Source organism: Fringilla coelebs (assembly GCF_963513975.1).
Source record: "Fringilla coelebs genome assembly, chromosome: 3".
In the NCBI taxonomy this organism is placed as follows: Eukaryota; Metazoa; Chordata; class Aves; order Passeriformes; family Fringillidae; genus Fringilla; species Fringilla coelebs.
In genome coordinates, this window is record NC_140030.1 from 11,814,111 (window position 1) to 11,834,458 (window position 20,348).

A 20,348-nucleotide genomic window follows, 5' to 3' on the forward strand; every position below is an offset into this window, starting at 1 on the left:
CATTTTGTCTTATTAGGAAAATCCAACAGCACTGCAGGTGCTGTTCTAATAAGTGCTTTTGTAAGCAAGACTAATAACTGTAGACAAAATCTGTACAACTGATTGGGAAAAAAACCCTTTTTCTTAAAATCTCCCTCATCCTTGCATACTGTATCCTGATGCTTATGTATCAAGTTCAGAATGTAAACACACACAGAATAACTGGTACTTGCTTATAATCAACTGTTTGGCACTTTTGTTAGCATTTTAGTTTCAAACTTCAGCTCCAGTGCCAGCACTTCCTATTCATTAAAACTGTATCCACACAAGACTGATAGAGCATACTGCAGAAACTTTGAGAAAGAACTCTTCAAGAACTGACAATTAATTGCTATCATAATCTATTTTATGGAGAACCTAATTGATTTTGATTCTTCCTTTCAGTCTTTCAGAGAGGGGAAGGGGACTGTCTGCCCACACAGAAGTCAGAACAGCACTTTTGTCTTGCTGTGTGGGATCAGAACCCAATCTTTCAATTGGTTGCTCTGGACTTTGGGAACAATTAACTTCCTCCACAGAGGATGGTTTTGGAGCTACTTGCACTGAGACACTGTTAACAGCTTTCTTTGAATTGGTCATTTTCTTCTTCCCCTGAATTGTAAGGGCTGAGTCACTGTTTGTCCTTTTGCTAGTAACAATGCTACTCTTTTTCTTTGTAAAACATTTCTTAAACTGGCCAGGGTTCTGTTGCCTTTTCTGCTGCTCATAAACCAGGATTTTATCCACGTGTCCATCATCACTGTCATCGCTGGAAGAGCATCTGTTCTGACAGACACTCTTCTTAGAAGAAGCTTTCCAAGTAGTTTCAATACAAGCTTCTTTAATGTGACAGCCAGTTGCATCTGCTGGCTTTTGAGACGCTGGAAGCATTTTACACCCAGGATGAAGTGTCTCTCTTGTTTTCCCACTGCAGGCTAGAGATCCTGAACCACTTCTAGAAGGGTCTTTTTGCACCATTTCAGCCAAGATGTCAGCTTTTTTGTATGCATCTTGATAGATATGTAGGCTGGATTCACTAGCAGAGTTTTCTGATAGAACATTTTTATTTTCCTGCACTGGGTTATTTAACTGACACGAGGAAGAGACATGATTTCTACCAGGATTCAATATATCTTTTGTTTGTTTAAAACAATTCAAAGACTCCATTTGCACTGCATCTTCAGACACAGGCTGCGATGGAACGCGAGATTTCTTAAGTATTCGCTCACTTAAAGACCACTCCTGAAGTTGTCCCATAGCATCATTTGAGAACAAATCATCTCCACTATCAGAATGCATATCAGACTGTGTAGTATCAGAATACTCTGAGCTATTTCTTATTGTTTCACGACTTAGTGGACGTGAGTATTTTATGCATGTGGTTAAGTCAGCTGCTGGATCATGGTCATCACCTCCGTGGGCTGGTGTAGGGCTGAAGGAAGCTCCTCTCCCATCAGTACTGCTCAGTTGCAGACCAGGTAGAAAGGAAGAGGATGATATCCCTGAATACTTAGTGCACTGTGAGGGCACAGATGACTCAGCAAGAGCAGCTGCTGATGCTGACACATGAACTGTTGTTATGAAGGAAGCTGAAGGTAATGCTGCATCTTTTGATCCAGTACTTCTCTGCTGTGTCTGATCTTCTGGGGGAGATTTTGTATCTGACATGGAGCATTGCACAGGAAGAATTCTGTGTGTAGGCTTTAAATTAATTTGAGACAGAAGACTGGTAATTTCATCATAGGAATTTGGTAATTCCTTTTCTTCTGATCTGTCTTTCTTTTCTGAAAAGAAAAATAATAAAAAGTGCACTTTGAATGGCATATAAATCACAGTTCATATTTCTTAGTGCAAAAGTACAGAATAGTAAGATTAAAGCACAGTCCCCTCATCTTGCTTTGGCATTATATTGTTCAAGAGTGGCAGAAGTGTTTTTTGCTGTTTTGCATTCCAGCAAGACACATAGATTCTTAAGAAATAAGCTTCTGGACTTACTTTTCTGTTTCTTCTGAAGAATGTCTGACTTTTCCACTTGATAGAGGGCAACAACATCAGGATAAGCAGCCTGAAACAAAGACTCTTCTTCTACTGTGACTACAAACAACTCCACAGGCTCATCTTCTGGATCAACATAATGTTCTGAAAAAATAATGAATGTACTCTTGATATGAATATACACATGTCAAAGTAGGGAATGAAAAACCAAACAGCAAAGATTTGAATACAAAGAAGGTACATCAAAGGTCAATAGTATGATATTTGAGATTTATCTACAAGTGAAGTATTTTTCTTCTTGCCAGTCTCCTGGCACAAATGGACACACTACAGGGAGGATTCTGGCAGTACAGAAAATTTTCTAGCTAGTTAACAGTGACAGCTTCAGGTGAAATAAGGGATGAAATACACAGTTCAAATCTTATTTACAGGTACCAGAAAAAGTAGCTGAAGACTGAGTCCCTTGCTTTCTAGGTAAATTTGTTTTCTTTAAAGCATTGCTTTTTCTTACAGGGCATTTGAAATTTGATGCACATTTCCTGTTATTTCCATGGAAGTTTCCAACCTTGCCCACATTCCATTGCCTTAGAGTGCTGTCAAACTCTTGTCCTCTCTAAAGCTTGATTTTATCTTTTTCTATGAACTGTTTTGTTCCATAATGTACATAGAAACCAGACCCACCTGGTTTTTGCCATTCAATTTCAAAACAAGGAATTCCATTTTTAACACGTGTCTTAACAATCCTGTAAGAAGAAGAAGTCCATTAAATTACTTAAATCTAGACTTAAATCTAAAAATATTTCAATATTCTTATTTGGAAAGATTCAGAGAAAAAAAAATCTTCTAATTGAAATTACTACACCTTTAAATAAAATATACTCCTCTGTATACAGCAAAATTTGGAGTATATATTTGACTACTGAAACATTTTTATTTGACACTCAGAAGAACATTCACACAAAATAAAAAAGCTTTTCTGTAAGATACAAACATAATGCAGTCTCCTACAAACATCAGTTTGGTATCTTCAGCTGATCTGCCTGAAAGGCATATCCTGCTTGACCAACCTGATCTCCTTCTTCAACAGGGTGACCCACTCTAGGGGATTAGGGAAAGGTTGCCTAGACTTCAGTAAAACCCTTGATGCCATTTCCCACAGCTTTCTCCTAGGGAAACTTGCTGCTCATGGCTGGGATGGGTGCACTGGGTTAAAAATGGTTTGGATGGTCAAGCCCAGAGAGGGGTAGTGAGTGGAGTTCAATCCAGCTCAGTGGAGGTCAATCACTGATGGGGCTCCCCAGGGCTCACTACTCGGGCCAGTCCTGTTTAATGTCTTTATCAGTGACCTGGATGAGGGGATCAAGTGCACTCTCAGTCACTTCACACACAACACCAAGCTGGGCAGGAGTGCTGACCTGCTGGAGGGCAGGAAGGCTCTGCAGAGGGGCCTAGACAGGCTGGACTGATGCTGAGGCCAATGGTGTGAGGTTCAACAAGGCCAAGTCCTGCCCCTGGATCATAACAACCGCTGCAGTGCTACAGCCTGGGGAAGAGTGGCTGGAAGGTGGTCAGGAGCAAAAGGATCTGGAGGTGTTGGCCAACAGCAGCTGAGCATGAGCCAGTGTGCCCAGGTGGCCATGAAGGCCACTGACATCCTGGCCTGTATCAGCAATAGAGTGGCCAGCAGGACCAGGGCAGTGATCGGCCACCGGCACTCAGCACTGGTGAGGCCACACCTCAAATCCTGTGTCTGTTTCTGGGCCCCTCAACACAAGGGGTGGTACTGGATGCGCTGGAGCACGTCCAGAGAAGGGCAATGGAGCTGATGAAGGGTCTGGAAGACAAGTGTGAAAGGAGCAACTGAGGAAGCTGAGGGTGCTTAGTCTAGGAAGGACCTCATAACTCTCTGCAACTGCCTGAAAGGAGGTTGCAGCCAGGTGGGGGTCACTCTTTTAAAAGCATTCTCCAACCAGTCTCCCCAATCTTTTGAAAGACAACACTGAACAGATCAGCATCTCTATAAGTACTAATTCAAGAATATGACACATCAAATCAGAAGTGATACTATCACACTGCTATTGATTGTCCTCCCATGCCCCAAAATTAATGTCTAAAAACCTTGACTAGCATGGAAAAATTACTAATCTTCTTCCAATAAAAGAATTAGGGAGGCAGGGAGAATTTGGGTTTCATTTGGGAAACGAAACCACCAGATAAAGTTAAAATAAGTCACAACTCCCTTCACAAAGTGAAGTTCAGATTTGCCAACAGACACTGTAGATTCTAGAAGCTGACTTAAGTTTAAGAAGAGATTAGATCATTAAGAAAATAAATTCCATTGAGGGCTGACAGAATAAGAAAATGCTAATTCTGGCTCAGTAAACTCCTAAGTAAAGGAATCTGGATGGTGGGAAAGTATTCTGGGAGAAAGTAATTACATGCTTATCTTGCTTTCTCTTCCCTGCATGTCCATTTTTAGTAACTGCATACTTGGCCATTTTTAAATTCCTAGATGTAGCAGTCCTGAATGAAAAGCAGTGTTGACACATAATACAACAACAGCTTCTAGGTCTGATAATCAGAGACTATGACTAATTTTGAAGATGCTCATTTCTAAACCTGAACTCTTATTTTGAGACACAGAATTCAATTAAATGTATGCCAAGAACCTGAGCAGAGGACTGAGGTGTATCTAAGAAAAAGGAACAAAAACCAACCACAGGAGAACACAAGCACTAACAGAATGAGACTGCTCTATGTATGACTTTGTGCAGCAGAAATAGAATTGGTGCACTGATCTGAATTTTTACCTCTATTTAAAACAAGCACGAAGCTTGAAACAAAGACGGAATAAAACCATATTTCCCCTTTTTCAGAAAAAAAACCTTTTTATCTGGTTTTTATCTGCCAGCAGAAGTAAACATATGAAGTTCAAGAAATCAAGCCACATTACCGTATTGCCTGCAGTTGTTTTGAGTCAATGTTTCCAGATTTTCTCTGGATCATATCATAACGTGTCAGAAGTCCTAACAGCTTCTTACAAGCATAATGTTTGGTCCATTCCATCTTCTCTGAAGCAAATAGCTGTTTGTATTAAAGAAAATCCCAAACTTTAAAACATTCTTTATTCTATTAGATATCATGCTTAGATAGTTATGTAGTAGGGACACTGGGCTAAATACTTAAACTATCTAGAGCACTTTTATATATTGGTGTAATGCCCACCAACACCTCACTGCCAAGGGAGGGAACAGGCATCCCTAGGCAGGGCACATTCATCAGCTGTCAGTGACAAGCCAAGGGAGCAGTTGTGTGGTGGCAGCAGCAGGGTCACATCAGCTCTACCACAAGCTGTGAAAGTTACAGATTTCACATGTGAGACAATGAACATGGATTTTCATTAAAGCCACATTGTTTAACTGTGATCTTCTCTACTATCCATAATTCTTACAGTGTCATCAAACCCAAAAAATGAAACATTGTAAGAGATCTGATTTTGCCAATAAAAAACAAGTAAAAAGCCTTCCTAGAAAACAATGCTAATGTGCATATATTAACACCCTCACCCCCATCTAGCAATACTGGACAATGAAAAACAAAACAACGACAAGTGAGCTTTCTCCTCTTCTACTTTTCTATCTAGCTATTTACAGCAAGTGATTTTTTCCAAAGTCTTCAATTTTAGGCTTTCAAAACAGTGAAGTATATTAAGATGTTGTAGCAAGATTCTTTAATTCTTATTTCAAGTGAAATTACCAATGACGATCACCATTATCACTTCCTTTGTAATAAATAAAAGACTACAAAGCTGAATATTCAATATTTTGCTACATACCTGAAAGGACAATAAATTTGGCCTTCGACATTCCTTTATGTTGATCAATTTATTCTTGTTTACAAGGAACTCTTGGATAACCTTGAGATAAAACATAAAAGAAACAGTTTAAGAGAGGACAAAAAGCTGAAATTTAAACTAATTGATTAAAACAATTGTTATTAAGTAGGCTTGTTTGTTACCTCAGAAAATGGAAAGCCCTCACAACTCATGGCTTTTCTGGAGGTGAAAACAAATGTGTTAGGAACTGAGCAAAAATGGCAAAAAATGATGCATCAAAATGTTCACCCTGCATATGAATGCAGGGCAAAGCAGTTAAATTTTTAGGCCATTCCTACTTTCTGATACTGTCCTCCAGTGCATTTGCTTGTTTCACTCGCTCCCACTGATGCCATGCACACGGGCAGCAGTGTTTGGAGTCACTGGGTTTGCAGCATCTCACACTTTCACAGAATTTACATCCATTGTGCTCGTGTTCCTTGTAAGATCCTATGGCAACAGACACACAAAGTGAGGAGAAAAGGGGTTCCCAAAATCTCCAAACCTATAAAGGCAGTATTACAAATACAAAGCTCAGAACAAGTATGAATATGATGTGAATGGCAGCTGTAAGCAGATCTGAGTGCATTAGCTGCATTTAGGAATCTATAGTAAAAACTGAAAAAGACATGCAGGCTTCCATTTTTCTGAAGACTTTTTCCCTCAACAGTTTCAGATCTTAAGCTGGAAACTTATCAAAAAACTACAGAAGTATTGTGTGATAACCCGGAAAATACATGTAAGGAATAGATTTGAATCAGGCTTTTCCTTCACCAAATGATGGATTTTAATGAGTTCACTGATCAAAGATGATACCAAAATCAGGGTACTTGGCATTAACTTTTTCTTGAAAAAACACTGGCCACATACCTCATCAATGATGAGATTTGGTCCTCTTGATGCAGGACCAGTTCAAGCAACTAAAGACAAAGTTGCCAGGCAGTATAGAGTATAACATGTTGTCTTGACTGATCATGTTAAAAAGGCAAATATCTGGGATCCCACAAGAGCATTTTGATAACATTCCATATGCTGTCCACTAGTTTCACATTTGAAGAAAATTAGTCCCAAGCCTTGGAAGCGTTTATACAAGGATACATATACACAATATTGAAAACATGAAGATGGAAGCCGAAAAGCATTTTTAATGCTAATAGAAAAAAACCCATAACCCAATAAAACAAAACCCATCACCCCATAATAAAAAGTAAACAATTAGGCTAAAAGTAAAGCTCAGCACTTTTCACACTGACCTGGATGATGGCACTCTGAACAGTGAATTACCCTTTTAGGAAACAAAGGTGGATTATCATAATGCTGAAATTGTTCCTTCCACTGCTCAAACCTGAAAGGATGATGTTAAAAGGATCAATAAATATTTTTAGGTTTCACACTTAAACCACTGAAAAATAATTTCTTTATACTTGTCAAGCATTTATGCAAGAAACAGTTTTTCAACTTATGAAAGAGGGGTCTTTTACAGTATATCATGTTGGATTTCTAGCATTGATAAACACATTATGATAACATAGAAAGCACTTGGTATTTCAAATCCTAATCCCCAACCCAACTAAAAATCAGCAAGTGTCATCAGTCCCTACAACTTTCACTCCAATATATCAACTTATACCTGCTAGCTCAAGAGCTAGGAGCCAGCTCACGTTTAAAACAAATATGAGACTTGCCTAGCAAAACAATTCCTTTAGCAAACACAAGGTAAGGAATGTGGTAATAGCCTCCCTAACTTAAAGTATTACAAACATTGTCTTGAAGTACATACTCTTAAGTCTTTGAATAAAAAACACTTAGGTAAATTTCCATTTTACCTTTGCAATAAGTTTTGACCTTGCAGAGTCTCAATTAACTTCAAAGCTTGCTCCTTCCCAACTCCTGGAACCCCCTATAATGAAATATGAAATATTATTTAATTACAAACAAAATATTCATATTTTCACAAAAACGTCTTTATTACATAGTATAGAGAAATGACAACAAGTGATTCCAGATGTTGAAAATAAATTAAGAAAAATATTTTTGACGAAGTTTAAGGGCAGAGAAGGTGAAAGACTACAGCTGTATTGCGAGTGTAACACACAAGCTGTTCTTATGCTTAACAGCACCTGAGATAAAACAAGGCAAAGAAGGAAGTAATAATAAACTAAAAGAAGTTCAATTCAGAAAAGAAAAGTTCCAGTGAAGTAGAGAACTGGCACAGGTTGCCCAGGGAAGTGGTAGATGCTCCATTCTGGAAATATTCAGGGTCAGGTTGGAATGGGGCTCTGAGTGACCTAGTTTAACTGAAGATGTCCCTCACTGCAGGGGGGTTGGACTAAGTGAACTTCAGAGGTCCCTTCTGACCCAAACTACTGTATCACTCTATTAAAACATACACGTATTGCTTTCCAGTTCTTTCCATCTTCACCCTATTTTGCCAAGAATGAATACACCTGATTATGAAGATTGTATTGAGTATACTTTCTATAGCATCATTACAAATAAATCTATATTTATTCAGTTGTAATGGCACAACTGAATACATACAACCATATAAAATAAATCTACATTTCAAACCAAGTCCTCATTGGACTACAGTCAGACATTCAGTCATATATTCAGCTTCTGCAAGGAAAGGATTATTTTGATGTATTTTCAACAAAATAAGTGCAATAATAGCATGGTATTCTCATTTACGTGTTCTGCCAATCTCCATTCCCAATGCACTCCCATAATTCAGCTATCTTAACAAATTTCTGTCTTCATCTACTTTGCTGAGCTGCAATAACTCAAAGGATCTATCTGGCCTCATATAATTGTGACATTTTAAGGCTATGTAAGAACTTGGCATTCCAGGAGCTGCTTTGGTACAATAACCATTGATTATCCACTGTTTGTTTTACTCCCTCTCTTTACACAGTAGTAACAAACTATTTAAAGAGTCCTGTAACAAAAGCAAAATTAAAAAACCCAAAAGCAAAACCCAAAACAAAAATAATGAAAGGTTTGTTTTTTCCAGCAGTATCAGTTGTTTAAAGGATGGTTTTATCAAGCTGGTACACAATTATTTAAGAATAACTAGGTATCTGCTGCAAGCCTGAATGGGAGCAATCATTGCCTGAAGTCACTACATGATGAACTTCTTCTCCCTTTCAAATAGCCATTACAACAGCTTCTGTTCAAAGTCTCAAAATAGAATCCAAAACTTTACAAGAAGGAAAAAAAGAAAGAAGTGAAGTAGCAATGAGTGGGATTCCTCTCAATTAATTAGGTAAACTTCCAAATAGATCACTTCTAATTCTTTGTAAATTATATATTTACAAACAATGGAACAGGAATACATCCAAACTGCATCCAGAACTGCCTTTACTAATAACTACAGCTCAAAACCACCACTACTACATCTTCCAAAGAGCACAGACAAAGCCATTTCTTCTCATTTTCCACAGCTCCTCTGCCAGGGATGCACTTGTATGTGACTTGTTACAAAGCATCCTCATAAACAATGGCGTTCTCACACCCTGGCTCAATGTAATCAGCATCTAAACTTTTGCCTTCCCCTCCATTATAGAAAAGGTTTGGAACAAGACAAAACAGTCTTAGAAAGACTGATGTTCATTAACCATTTTGAATATCCTTAGACTTTAAAAGGCTAAATAATAGAATTTACAAATAGAATTTTCAGTGACTTCCTTCCTACACGTCTTCTACTGGATCTCAGTAATCATGCATTGCATAAGCTTTCCCAGCATGCACATCTCCCTTGATACACTTGTTGTCTTTCAAGACAGTGGAAGCACCAAATAAAAAATAATTATATTGCTTACCTTTGGAAGATAATCACAGCCCAGAAGAACTGCTAGCCCAATCAAAGACTCTCTGTCACAACCGAGTTTCTCTTTAATAGAGGACATTGTGTAACTGTCAAGATGTGGATCCTGCAAGAGAAATTTATTACATATTATTTCTGTTACGCCTGTTACAGGGAAGGAACTGCTCTGAGTCATGTTCAGTTGGGATTGCTTACTCGCCCCTATTAATCCCACCCACAGGAAAGGGATCTACCCCATAAGAGGGGTCTAATAGAAAAAAATAAATTGACATTAAAATTTATAATGTAATGCATGAACACCACACGAACAACTACAGTTCTGGAACTTCAAGTATGGGCATCAGCTGTTGAAAGAAACTAAAAAAAGCCAAGAGGTCCAGCACACAGCTGGATAACCATGTTATATGATGGGTGAGCAACTGGCTCACAGGTCAGGCACAAAGAGCCACAGTGGAAAGGGTTAAATCAAGCTGGCAACCTCTCACAAGAGGAGTCCCACAGGGCTCCTATCCTCAGCCCACTTCTCAACATCTTCATTATCATCCCAAACTTGATACCAAAAGGGTTAATTCAATTTCAGGACTGGAAGGAACACTATGTAAGTTTACCAACAACACTAAATTGAAAGGAGTTGTTGACTACCTAAAGGGCAGAAAGACAAACTGGAGAGATGAGAGTTCACCAACCACATGAAGTTTCACAAGGGGAAGTGCTGGACTCTGCACCTGGCACACCTGGCTGTGTGCACTGAGTGGGCAATGAGAGGCTGCAGAGCCGTGCTACAGAAAGGGACCTGGGGGCCCTGGCTGCTGGCAAAGTTTAACATGGGATGCAGTGTCCTGGCAGCCAGGAGGGCCAGCCCTGTCCTGGGGGTACCAGGGACAGCACAGCCAGCCAGGGAAAGGGAGGGGATTGTCCTGCTCTGCTCTGCACTGGGGTGGCCTCACCTCCTGTGCTGGGGGAAGTTTTGGGTGCCACAATATTAAAAATTCATTAAGCCATTAGAGAGAATCCAAAGAAGGCAACAAAGATAGTGAAGGGCCTTGAGGGGAAGCTGTATGAGGAGTGGCTGAAGTCATTTGGAGGAGACTGAGGAGAAACCTCGCTACAGCCTTCAACATTCTCACAAGGGGAAGGAGAGGGGCAGACACTGATCTCTGATCTTTTCACTCTGGTGGCTAGTGACAGGACTTGAGGAAGCAGCATGAAGCTGTGTCAGGGGAGGTTTGGGTTGAGTATCAGGAAAATGTTTTTCACCCAAAGGGTGGCTGGGCACTGGAACAGGCTCCCCAGGGAAGTGGTCACAGCACCAAGATACACCTGACAGAGTTCAGGGAGTGTTTGGACAAGGCTCTCAGGCACATGGTGACTCTTGGGCTGTCCTGTGCAGGGCCAGGAGTTGGACTCAATGACCCTGATGGGTCCCTTCCAACTCAGTATATTCTATGACTCTAGGTGTTTTTATTGTTTATTACCTGTAGAAAAAATGTGGCAAAACGAACATTATCAAATCCTAGCGGCTGTGCCAAGTAATTTCAGAAAGTGAAGTTTTTAAAATGCATGTAAACATTTCAATGTACTACTTAAGTAAAATAAAAGAAAAAGAATAAAAATATTATCTAACATATTAGGCATAAGCTAAAGAAATATTTGAAAGGTAAAGGGACTCAAATACAAAATGGAATCAACATTAACATGAAATAAAACATAGGCCACTGCCTTCTTCCTCAATCATGACAAAAAAAAAAAATCTCCCCACAAGCCAACAAACCAAAGAGATCCATTTTGCTAGAACAGCTGCTACCCCTAACAGTGTGCCCCCTGCACTCACAAAGTATTTTTTATGCTGACCTATATATGTACCTAAGTACACCTGAAAGGTTGAGCTTGCCTTCACTGTTGGTGAAAAATGACAAGGAAACTGAAAGAACCAGGTCAAGGAAGAACTCAAACATGATGTCAAAGCAAATAGCCTTCCATGAACCCTAAACAGTTTTTTAAAGTTAATTATTTGTGGTGCACTTCTTTTGTTCTATTGATTTTCTCATATCTCCAATGTATTTTTTCAACAAGTCTTTGAGATGAAGATTATAAATTACAGAAATTTGGGGTAGCATTTCCCCATTTCTGGAAAATTGTATACTTAACAAACAAACACTTCAGTTTAAGGCCATAAATTATTTGGTTTTTTTAATGTTTCCAAGAATTTATTGTGATACAGATTACAACCCCTACACTATTCATATTCAATTGGGATGAACAGCATTAATTGCAAGTATTTGCATAATAAAATGAACCTGTAAGATGCAAGTATGTGGGAGGCTGATCACTCTCATATGACCTAAGGGTAAAATTTATAGGAAGCAATTACTTCACTCACCTTCTCCACAATAAAGGAGGAAATGGGAAAAAAATTGCTATTTAGCTTTATATGAGACACCACAGGGTACTACAAACACAGGCAATATTACCCTGTTCTCAGTGGTTTTGCTCTCACAGCCAATACAAGAATTCCAGTGAATCAAATAAAATGTTCCTGTCTTAAAATACTATTTTAAACAAACCCAACTACTACAAGGTAAATTTAATGACATAAAAGTATTTTTTCAACTCCCTTCCTTCTATTTACATTTTTGTAAAGAGTCTACAGAAAGGGTGGGAACAGGGTGAGATACGTTACCTTAGCATTCATGGCAAAGTTCCTATAAACTGTTTGAGCTCCATACAAGAAAACATCTCCATCATTGGTAATGCAGCCATCAACAAGTCCTTTTGCATTTAGGTAGGCACACATTGCCTCTGCCTCTCCAGCTGCTTGAACCCAAGGGACACCTAAACACTCCAGCAGTTCAAGACACTAAAAGAAGGAACACAAAAGGAAGGAGTTTGAATGTTGAACTATTAAATTCACTTAATAGCATGCTTTTTCTCAGACACAAATGCATTTAAAAACTGCTACTGTTGTTCTGTCTATGTAACACCTCATCAATGAAAGCACTACTTCAGCAAAAAATAATTTCCTGTATCAGTGAAAAGTAGATATCCACAAAGAGCTAAGTATTAATTACAGGACTTGAACACAGCATGATTAATGGCCACTCCTTCACAAAAATCTTTACACTTTAAAATAGATATTTGGGATGTCTTCAGAAGAGTAGTAACAAAGGAGTATTTATCTTTGAGAAGTAATGCTGTTTACTCAAGCAGTAATGCTGAGCCACAACAGACATCTTCCAACAGGTGCCAAACTTCCCAAGAACATCAACCAGAAAAGTACAATGCTGTCATCCTACCAAGACTGGACCACTGTGCAAGACACACAGATATATATTTCCAAATTTCAGAGAAAGTATTTTATTTTAGAATTTTAGAATAAAACATGAATTGCTATGTACAGTCTAGTGAAGCCCTGAACGCCCATAAATTCTACTTCATAGAATTTTGAACAGACAAAAATGGTTAATGGGAGTGGGAGTATATGAAGAAGTATGGATGCTAACACCATAAAAGAACAGCCAAGTTAAATTTTGCAATAAGTTGTCAGTTACGGTTGTCAATCACAACAGCACAACATGCACAGGAACATATCAATAAGAAGATTATTCTGACACTGTTTGTCTTCTATAACACTTAGCAGATGCTGTAAGGCCTGACTTCAAAGGTGCACATTCCTTCAAACCTCAAAACATTGTTTACATTCGTTGTGTATAAAGCTGTGAGACACTGAAATATTAGGGGTTAATAACTCAAACAACTGGCCACTTGAAAAAGCAGCAGGTGCTTTCCTGAGGCCATGTTTGCACTCCCAGCCAAAGAGCAGGAGAATTTTTGGGTGTGTGTTGGTCAAACTTCTGATCCAGTATGACACAGGGGGTGCACACCCACCATGGGAGGATGGCAACAAAAAAATGGCTTTTGTTTAGCAACAAACTCATTCTTGAGCTGGTTGAGGCCAACAACCAGATCCTGTGAGGTGGGATAATGCTTTTTTTATGTTGCCAATTTCCTCCTTTACACAACTGGCTCACCTGTAAAAAATGTACACACCATTCAGTGTCAGTCTCATTCCACCCTAATCTGCCCTGAAGGAATCTCTTAACAACAACCTCAGTTACCTGGCCTTCAGGGGTGGGTTGTAGCAAAAGCCATCAATTATTTCAAGCTCCTGTATTTAATTTGGTTAAAATTTCTTTCTATCACATTAAAAATTACTTTAACACTCAGTTACTCACCTCTTTTAACATGGCTTTAAATAAAGATCTCCCCGTTCTTACAGCTCCAGCTTTCTTCGAAGGCCCATAGCGCATCTCATTCCTCTTGCTCATGGTGTCTGCTTTCAGCCTGGGCGCCTCTCCCTCCATGACAAACACTAGCTTAATTCCCATTGAGGTAAAGAAAGAGAACCGAAAAAATAGGTTTCTGCAATAAAGCAAAGTGTTCCATAAGCTGAAATATTTGTCAAGACTGATTTCTTCAGATATTTTCCTTATATCCCTTATATTTTCCTGACCCTACCACTGGGAAAATCCTAGCATTGTCTTTACCTCTAATAATTCTCTTGCCCCCAGTTTAAACAAACCTCTGAGCTCTACTCCTGTCTTCGGCTGAAATTGTCATACTATGAAATTGTAGCAGCTTTACAAAATTCCCAAGAAAATACCACATAAGGAGAGAAAGGATGTTTTTTGAGTGTAGAGATGTAAGCAAACTTAAAAGGCTTAATAAAAATATATTCAATATCCCAAATCTGCCTCCAAACACATATTTACATTGGTTATTTTATATCAAAAAATTAACTCCAAATCTATCAATACAGGTACACCTCAAGTGACTGAATGCTGTAGTATTGGACAGCCTTCTAGATACCATTACAATGCCAATTTATTTCATATGCAAACCAGCACCCCTGAGGGGTGGAGTTTTACAAGGCTGCAGTAATAAATACGTGGACTACAAAAAGTAAAATTAACAGCAGTCATATGAAACAGCATATGCTTTTACCAGTAACTCCAGTATCAATCTTTCAAAAGGAGTAGATCAAACATTTGTATCTCTTTGACAGACATGGAGAGAGCCATTACACTAGATTTAATTTTGTACAGTTACTACTAGCAAAAGCCAGTAAGCGGGTCTTTTGAGGTTAGTTCTATCTTCACAAATGATGTTAAAAAAAATCAATCTAAACAATAAGTTACTCAAAAATACAAATTCTCAAAAAAAAAAATTAATTTTCAACTGTCTGAAAACATTTTTTGGTAGAAATCTGTTCAACTCCTTGTCTTGCTTTGGAGGACAGGACTGATAATTCTGTTTCATGCACACAGGACATTCTACCAGACTGATGTAATGACTTTGGTAATGCTGCCAGTTTTATAGTTAATTGAGTTTTTAAGTATAAAACATTTTAAGACATTATTCTCAGAAAATGCCGAGACTTTATATCATGCTGATATTTTACATTGTGCTGAATTCAACAGAAGTCACAGGAGTGTATAACACCATCTAATAACTCAATATTCTACACTGGTAACTAACAACAAGCACTGATGAAAATTTGTCTTCAATGTTTTCATTATTGTTAGCACTGTTTGCAGAGAACAGGACTTTGAAATGATAGATGCTTAGATGTGCTCATTCCTTAGGTAAGTAATTTAAATTAAAAATATATACATATTCCTCAAGTTTGTTCAAATGCCTGAAGAATGATTTAAACATATTTAATTCAACCTGGGGATCTACTTAGAACTAACTTCCTAAACCCTTTACATATGTAGCAAAAGTGATAACTGAATCAAAACACCAGTCATATGAATTTCAGAGCTACTCTTAGAAGTCTACTGAATAAGTAACATATTTAAATTATACAGCTCCAAGACATTTGGCTCGAATAATTTATATGGATACCTGAGATGTGGCCTGGTAACTACTCCAACCATCTTTTTAACAGTCTGTGCTTCACAAACCCACAAACTTAAATCAACAGCAAGTATTTTCCCTCTGAGGCTACTTATGTTGACAGGTTGTCTCACAGGCTCAAGGATTTGCCACAGGTAGGTCACTCCCATTGTTTTCGCTTCCTTGTTGTCAGAAGGTAGATCTTAACTGTAGAGACCAAACAAAATAAAACAGTTTCAGCATATGGCAGGAAGTGAAGCATTATGACTGTGAAGTTCAGAAGATAAATATATTTACCACTATAAGTTGTACTTTTTTGAGGCAAGAACACTTGCAAGTCCAAGCCCACTTCTAAGTCTCCTAAATGTAGTGACTGCTGTTCACAGATGTTTTATTACCAAATACCTTCTTTGGATGGAACAGTTGCATTACTTATAAGCTGAACATAAATAAAACCAAACTCAGTTAAGGAAAACAAAGAATAAACAATGAAAAAATTATCCATTTCCAAGTCTCACGTGTCCCTTACATAAACACAATCCAAGTTTTATTAAAAAACAAACCAGAGAATTCTTAAGGACATTACTTCCTGATTTGAGGTAGGATTCACATTAAAATTTTCTGTTAAAATAGAAGTAGCTTAAAGCAATTTGAGGAATATTTATGATGACAACAGAAATTAAACTTTCCTTGCATTCCAAGATGATACAAGAGGGGTCACCACCCAGAGATTCTGGCTTGGGAAATTCAAGTTGGAGTTCAGGAAAAAAAAAGATGGTATTGCTGCTGTGGTTGCTCACAGGTTGCAGACATTCTTAACATCCAGCTGCCATGCTGTCCTACTTTTAATCCAGTGCTGATGGAAGCCTCTCTGAGCAGGGAATCAGCAGTGACTGGCACTGAAATTTGGGGAGAGAGCTCCAATGCAGTATTAAGAAGGAGGCAGTACTTAATTCTGGCCCTGGATGCCTGGGAAATAGCTCTGTGCAACATGCACACCTGGTGCACCCCTTTCTTGGCCAGGATATCCACATTCATCAGAAAATGGTTACTTTTCCTGAACTTCTTACTTAGGGCACAGAGTCCAAGCTTATCACTTCAGGCAATCACAGAGACCTGAAACAGGATTGGGCCAACTTGTTACTAAGCTCTGAGTGCAACATGATGGCTTCTGAATTTTCCTTCCAAACAAATGTCCTGCCATTTCTAGCACTGTGACTGCAGAAACACACCAGTGTGTGTTTCACTGTGTCCATTCTGGTACTGTGTGACTAGCACTACCTACAATGCATGCCAGTGGAAAACATACACCCACCAGGAGGTATATCTCTTTGTCTTATGTAACTTACAGCGCTCCACTCTCCATGGTACCCCATTACCACACTTGTTTTCTTGTTTTCATTATTTTTCTGGTTTTCACATATTCCCAGTTTTATACAAGGCCTCTAGTACCTACTCTTCTTTCCACCCTGACAATACCAATTTATTCCTGCACTGTCTTATGGTACTACATTTGTCTCATGCTTATTTATTTTCTCTCTTCTCTCCCAATATTAGAATATAAAAATCAAATACAACTTGGCATGCTTTGTATTTCTTTCTGCTTTTGACACTACTGTACAATCAGATAAATTAAAATGCTCCTTTGAATAAATCAGACTAGATGACTTACCAGTGCTCAGAGATCTGCTTGAACACGTGAGGAGCCAAGCTACTGTGTGGTCTCTCACATTTAGCACCTGAGTCTGTCAGAACAGCAAATCTGCCTTTGGAGGGTGCATTCTTTCATACTCTAATTCTGCTTTAAAGCAAGGCAGCTAATCAGTTCCCGGTAGTTTTTAAACCAAGTTGTCATGTGTAAGATTTACTTTCAACAGAATTTAGGTCTCTAATCCATTTCTTTAACTGCTACAATGACTCAACCTCATTTCAGTTGTATGCAGACAGAGTATTGCTATCGTTGCTGTATGCCAAGCACATAACAATTAGTTAAAAATACAAATCAAGCATACAACTACATAGTACAATTTCTTGAAGTCCAGGATAATCAGTTTCTCTGATGCATAGGGGAAGTATCCAAACCTTCCCAAAAGACAAGCACAATAATTCATCTTCAGTGAGAGAACACCTAACAAAGAAGGGAGATGTCTTTTTGGTGTTATAATTTGGTTTTTGTTAGTCTGCATCAATACAATTTCTTTTTTCACATCACATTGAATATATGTCAAACAGTGAGTTATGAAAGACTGCAAGACTGGTAGCAGTCTTTGGTTTTTTTAAGTGTATTTAATAAAATATTTAAATTTGAATTACGCTTACAAATAGCTCAACTACTCTTAACATGAATGATCTGTCTACTCGGATTTTATTTAACAGCTTTGTTCACCACAAGCCTCCAACCCTAGAGAGATGGCAACTGCCAGAGAAGCAAGACTGAACCTGATTTATTTCCATATATTCAGAAATCACTGAAGATCGTTAACAGTAAAAATAACCACTCCCCTACAAAACCTTCTCAATGTCTCTTCAGGCCAGAATGTGCTAGACCTATACAGCTTTTATGTCGTATATAGTGCTTTAAGACTACATTCTGCTCTACTAAGATTTTTTCCACTGCCAGAAATGCCAGTTACTTAAAAATAACCACAGAAAGCATTTAACAATGAAATTCAATTCATACTTTCACACATGACCAAGGTAACTTGCAAAGACAGCTAAGCATATATTTTACGTCTCACCCAGAGGCCTTTAAAAAGGAGGAAAAACACGGCAGAGGAAACACGAAAGCCCTGACGTTTTTAACAACTCTCCCCCCCTCTCTCTCTGCGTTAGCCCAGCACAGCTTTGCCAATAAACCTGCGCACCCGAAGGACAGCAGCGGCGCGCTCCAGCACTTGCAGATTCCTCCTTAAGCGCCTACGGATCTTTCTGGCGGGATGAACACAAACGACCCCGAGCAGCTGCCGGCGAGCCAAGCGCTCGGACGCGCGGGCTGCCCGCACGCAGCGTTTGAAACTCCCGCCCCGCTACGCCCACAGGAACAGGCGTGCCCGAGCTGCCCTGGGCCGCTCAGCCTCGGCCCGGGAGCGGGCCCGCCTCCGCGGGGACCAGCGGGAACGCCCGGCCCTGTGAGGGGAGCGCCGGGCCCGCTCTGACCGGCTCCAGAGCGGCGGGCGCTCCGCCCCCCCCACCCGAAAATGGCGCGCGCACGGAAACGCGCCCCGCGGGACGCGGAGCGCGCAGGCGCCGCGCTCGCAGAGGCGGCTCTTCCGCCCGCTCCGGCCCGTCCCGCCCCGTCCGCCCCGCCGTGCGGGCATCAGGAGCTGTCCCAGGTAACGGGGCGCGGAGCAGGCGAGGGGCGAAGGGAGGGGAGACGAGGGACGGGTGACGGGTGACCCATGCCGGGCGAAGATCCCGGCGGGCGCTGTCCGGGCGCGCCGCGCTCTCTGGACAGCTGTGAGGGAGGGCGGCCTGGCGGCCGCAAGGCGGGGCAACGGCTGCCACCCGCTCCTCCCGCTGCCCCCCTGCCCCCGGCCTGGCGCCGCGCTTCTGTCGCAGGTGGCTCTGCGGGGCCAGTTAGCGGTCGGAGCTGGCGTTTGTCACCCGCTGCCCAGCGTGGGCGCCCCGCCGGGTGTGAGCGCTCCCTCGGGTGCTCATCTCTGAGGGCGGAGAGCGGGAGCGGCGGCCGCACGGGCGTTCCGGCCGCCAAGGGACCCGTGTCTCTTTTCTGGGGAGTGGGGGAGCGTTCCGGGTCGTGTGGTGTTGGGAAAAGCAACAGGTAATGGTGGACTTGAGGGAATTTGTGCCCCGCTTTGGTTTTCGCTGTCCGTAGAGGAGGCAGAACTGCCCTCTGTGCCGCAGTGCAGTTCTGGGCTCCTCAGTACAAGAGAGAGAAGTCTGGAGGGCTGTGAAAGATGGTTAATGGTCTGAAACATCTCTCTTATGAGGAGAAGGATGAAGGAGTTGGACCTGTTCAACTTCGAGAAAAGACTGCTGAGAGGGAACCTCAGTCTGTATAAATGTTTAAAGGGAGGGTGTCAAGAGGATGGACCAGGCGCTCCTTGGTGGTGCCGAGCAATAAGACTGGATGCAACGGGCAGAAACTGATGTACAGGAAGTTCCACCCGAACATGAGGAGGAATATCTTTGCTGTGCAGGTGAACACGAACTGGAACAGATTTCCCAGAAGGTCTGTGGGGTCTCCCTTACTGGAGATACTCAGAAACTGCCTGGACACAATCCTGCGCTATGTGCTCTGGGATGACCCTGCTTTAGTAGTGACCTGCTATGTTCACTTCCAGCCTTACCCATTCTGTGATTCTGTGGGTCAGGCAGTGCTTCTCCAGTGTTTGATCGGTCAGTATAGGCTTCTTGTGCACTGGCTGCAAATGTGTGAGGAGAGGAGTTGTCAGCATCAGACATACAGTCTTACATAGAACATCTGGCTCAGATAGTCTCGAAAATGTAGAGCACTTCACTGCTGTATCTTGAGACTGGGCTTCTGACTTCAGCCCTATGAAATACCTCCCTTTAAGTTCTATTTGTCTGCTGTAAACCTGGTTGTTACCCCCGAAGTTAATGTTACTGAAATTCCCTTAGAAACCTCCTTCTCTCCGCATCCCCCTCACTGGTTCTATGACCAGTACCAGATGTTAATTTGTAATTTTATTGCTATTTTTGTGGCTGTTAAATGTAGTGTGCTATACATCAGCTAAAGACCTCAACTATTTTCTTCCTCTC

The 20,348-nt window shown here is 40.5% G+C and overlaps 2 protein-coding genes across 5 annotated transcripts in view; one reads left to right on the forward strand and one right to left on the reverse strand.

Annotated features, from left to right (window-relative positions):
• Positions 1-342: 342 nt before the first annotated feature.
• On the reverse strand, positions 343-15,778 carry GEN1 (GEN1 Holliday junction 5' flap endonuclease; the record flags this gene model as incomplete). Its single annotated transcript, XM_084202495.1, has 13 exons — positions 343-1,802; positions 2,014-2,157; positions 2,695-2,756; positions 4,967-5,097; positions 5,849-5,929; positions 6,031-6,067; positions 6,187-6,337; positions 7,141-7,232; positions 7,714-7,787; positions 9,709-9,819; positions 12,394-12,570; positions 13,946-14,132; positions 15,618-15,778. 13 exons carry the CDS (start codon positions 15,776-15,778, stop codon positions 397-399), a joined length of 2,814 nt encoding a protein of 937 aa, XP_084058621.1. The 3' UTR covers positions 343-396.
• Positions 15,779-18,898: 3,120 nt separating this feature from the next.
• SMC6 (structural maintenance of chromosomes 6) overlaps positions 18,899-20,348 on the forward strand; it is a 37,693-nt gene continuing 36,243 nt past the window's right edge. For all 4 annotated transcript variants that reach the window (XR_014616037.1, XM_084202528.1, XM_084202526.1 and 1 more), the window contains exon 1: positions 18,899-18,940. The gene's annotated coding sequence lies outside the window, so the exon portion shown is untranslated. The remainder of the gene's footprint in view (positions 18,941-20,348) is intronic.